Source organism: Aethalodelphis obliquidens, unplaced genomic scaffold (genome assembly GCF_003676395.1).
Source record: "Aethalodelphis obliquidens isolate GAN/ISIS:26980383/991018 unplaced genomic scaffold, ASM367639v1 scaffold9, whole genome shotgun sequence".
NCBI lineage: Eukaryota > Metazoa > Chordata > Mammalia > Artiodactyla > Delphinidae > Aethalodelphis > Aethalodelphis obliquidens.
The window spans coordinates 51,553,205-51,556,463 of NW_020837953.1; the positions used below are offsets into that span (position 1 = coordinate 51,553,205).

At 69.5% G+C, this 3,259-nt stretch overlaps 1 protein-coding gene across 1 annotated transcript in view; it reads right to left on the reverse strand.

The window, feature by feature from the left end:
- The window catches only part of PLCH2 (phospholipase C eta 2), a 26,099-nt gene extending 24,891 nt beyond the window's left edge, over positions 1–1,208 (reverse strand). Inside the window, 1 exon segment of the mRNA XM_027108316.1 lies at positions 868–1,208. Coding sequence (XP_026964117.1) covers positions 868–991 — 124 coding nt within the window. The 5' untranslated portion in view covers positions 992–1,208.
- Positions 1,209–3,259: the final 2,051 nt, after the last annotated feature.

Consider the following 3,259-nt stretch of genomic DNA (forward strand, 5'->3'; position numbering starts at 1 on the left):
CCCCCCCCCCAGCCCCGATGAGGAGCCTCAGGTGGTGGTGTGGAGGCCCGTGGGCACTGTCAGCCCGAGGGAACAGGCAGTGAGGACTTCTCAGAGGAAGCCAGCCTCTGACCTTGAACTGCAGGCATTGGGTGGGGGGCACAGAGGGGAGCCATGCACAGGGAGGCTGGGCTCCAGGGGAGACATCGGGAGGTAAAGACACGGTATGGCTGCCAGGACGCAGGTAGCAGGTGGGAGGGGGGAGGCCAGGGATGGGGACAGGGGCGGGCCCCCGAGGCCTAGAACCAGGTTCTGGAAGGCGGTACCTGGGCCAGGCCCCATCTGCCAGTTGGAACAGAGAGCCGGAGGGGCCCCGCCAAGACAGACACTCTACCCTCCAGAGTCTCACCGCGGTGTCGGGCACTCTGCCGGCCTCTAAGGGCCGACACGTCTGGCACCAGCATGCTGGCCTCACTACACCTGGGCGGAAGGTGCCACTGCCCCCCACAGTAACAGGGACCCCCTCAGGGAGTGTCCAGCCGCACATCCACCAGGACCGTGGCCCCGGCCCCTCCTTCACCCCTGACTCCCCCAGCCCTTCCTTCCCCACTGCCTGCCTGGGGTTCAGCCTCCAGGCCCTGAGCGGGGGGTCAGAGAGGCGCACCGGGGGACGCTGCCGGAGCCCCGTGACCCCCGAGGGAGACCCAAGGGGTCAGGAGGCTACAGGTTTGCATGGAGGTGGGGTGGGAGCCACCAGGCCTTTCACAACCCCAGGAGCAGCCCCCCCCAATCCCCTGAGCCCAGTGACCCCGGGGGCTGGGCGGGGCTCTAGCCAGGGAGGAGCAGGCCGGCCCCGCCCCCGATGACCAGACAGGGCTGCTCCCTTACCTAGTGGGCCAAGCTGCCACTGCGAGGACACAGCCACGCTGCCGCCCACCCAGAGGAGAGCCTCCGCCCGGCAGGCCACCATTCCCTCGGTCCGGCTGGGGTTAAATGGCCAGGGGACAGACATGCCCCGATGATGGCCAGGGGTGGGCTCACGGAGGCCAGAGAGGGCCAGCCCCCAGCCCCACCTCAGCGGCAGGTCAGGCGGTGCAGGCAGCCCGGGGGTTCCACGGGGCCCCCTTCTCTCCTCGGCTTCTTCCTCCCCCTCACTGCCCACCGAGGCCCCCCGCAGGGCTGCTCCCAGGCGCCTCTGGCACTGGCCTCTCACCTGCTGTCCCCGATGGCCCCCGAGCCAGCCCACCCGCCACCAGGGCCACAAAGGGGTCCCAGGAGAAGCAACGCCCCAGGGCCTGAGGTGGGGAAGCTGCAGGGCCTCTGCCTGCCCCACCCACCCTCTGCCCAATCCCCGCGCTAATCCACGCCTGGATCCAGCCCAGCTGGCAGAGGATTTAGGCCAAGGGAACTCCCAGCCGGGGACCGGGAGGGGACCAGGCAGGTGGCAGTGTCGGCCAAGGCCCTAGGCCACCAGCCCCCACGCTCCAGCTGAGTAACGACAGGCAGGAGAGACAGGTGGTCTCCCTGGGGACCTGAAGACCACAGCTGTAAGGCCTGGGGTGGTCCTCACGGGACCCCCACCGGGGCGCACTCTCAGGCCCTACCGGGAGGTCTCCCTACCCCCCTCCGCAGGCTGGATGCTCTGCTCCATCCCAGCCTGGGCCCCAGGAGGAGGCCCTGATCCCACCCCACAGCTCTCGTACTCCAGGGGAACTCCGAGTGGATTCCTGAGGTCCCAGTGGGCCTGGAGGTGGGACGGAAGCAGTAGTACCCTGCCCCCCGGCACCCAGCTCCCTGCGGGCTGGCGCCCTACAGCCAAGCCGGGCGGTACTGCCTGGCCGGGCCTGTTTGGCCCACGGGCGACCCGGGGCCTACTGGGCCCCTTGTGCTGCGACTCCCAGCACTGGCTGAAGGATGCAGGTCCCCAAGCCTGGGTCTAGCCCTCCTTGCCTCCGTCACCCAGCTCCAGGCCCCTGGCATGCAGCTGCAGTCCCCAAGGACCAGCCCTCAAGACTGACCTTTCCCAGCGGAGGGGGCACATTCCTCACAGCATTCTGCCCCCAGAGGCTGGGCTGGCCTGGGCCAGCTGCCCTGCTCATGACCGACCTGTCCTGGGGGAGGAGGGCCGGGCCTAGGGAAGACTCGCCTGCTGCCTGCTGACCGGACACAAGGCCCAGTCAAGGCCACCCAGCTAAGGCCCAGACGAGGGGCAACCAGCAGAGGCAGAGTGGGCGGCACCCCCTCCTCTTCTGGGCCAGGGGCTGCCGGGCGTCGGAGGCTCCCAGGGCAGGCCAGCCTGGTAGACAAGGGGGCACAGGCCGGGGGGCAGAACCCCACCCCAGTCACGGCAGCGGGGAGGACTGGGGTCTTGCCCCGAAGACCTCACGTTCCTCCTGCCGCTGGGCCCCCAGCCCACCCTGTGCCCCCTGCCCAGGCACCGCAGGGACAGCATGAACCCGTGTCCCAGGCCGCCTGCGGCAGTGCTGGGTCTGCACCCCTCAGTCCTCACTGCCCTAAACCCCACTGCTCCTGGGCTGTGCCGGGGCCCGTCCGCCTTCCCTCCCCAGCCAGAGGGGCGGAGCCCAGGCCAGGCCACAGAGCCAGGGCCAGAGGGCACCAGAGACCGGGCAGCCCGGGACACTCCCTTGGGTCCAGGGTCAGGGAGGGTAGGTGGCGCAGGCTCTGGGGAGACAGGACGGGTCACCTGGGCTGAGCACAAGAACCAGGGTCCCGTCATCAACTCAGAATCAAGTACCCAAACCCAGTTAGGAACTTTGCCCAGGAGGCACCGGCTCCGTCCCTGCAGGAGGTGGCTCTGCGCGGAACTGGAAAGGGGACTCCGTCCTGGGCGTCCTCAGGAAGACACAGGCTGCCGGAGCCCCTGTGACGGGCGGGGGGGAAGGGGAACCAGAAAGCCCCGGGAGCATCAGGCCAGAGCAAGGCCGGGGTAGCCCCGGCAGAGGCCCAGTGACCCACACGCTCGGTGCCCTGGGCCCCGTGTGATACCCACCCCTCCTTCCTGCTGACCCTGCTTGTGGTCACCGCCCTCATCCCCTCCGTGGCCCTGGACCACACACTCGCGCCCCAGAGCCTGCGTCTCCTCGAACCCAGCTCACACCTGTCCCTCCTCCTCTCCCCTCCCCAGAGCTGGCTCCAGTCTGGAGGTACCCTCGCCTCCCCCCCCCGCAAAGCTCCCCCATCCCAAGCTCTCCCCCCAGGCCACGCCCTTGGGCTCTCAGCCACTGGTTGATCAAGGGTCTCCCGCCGCCACCCCGGGGGG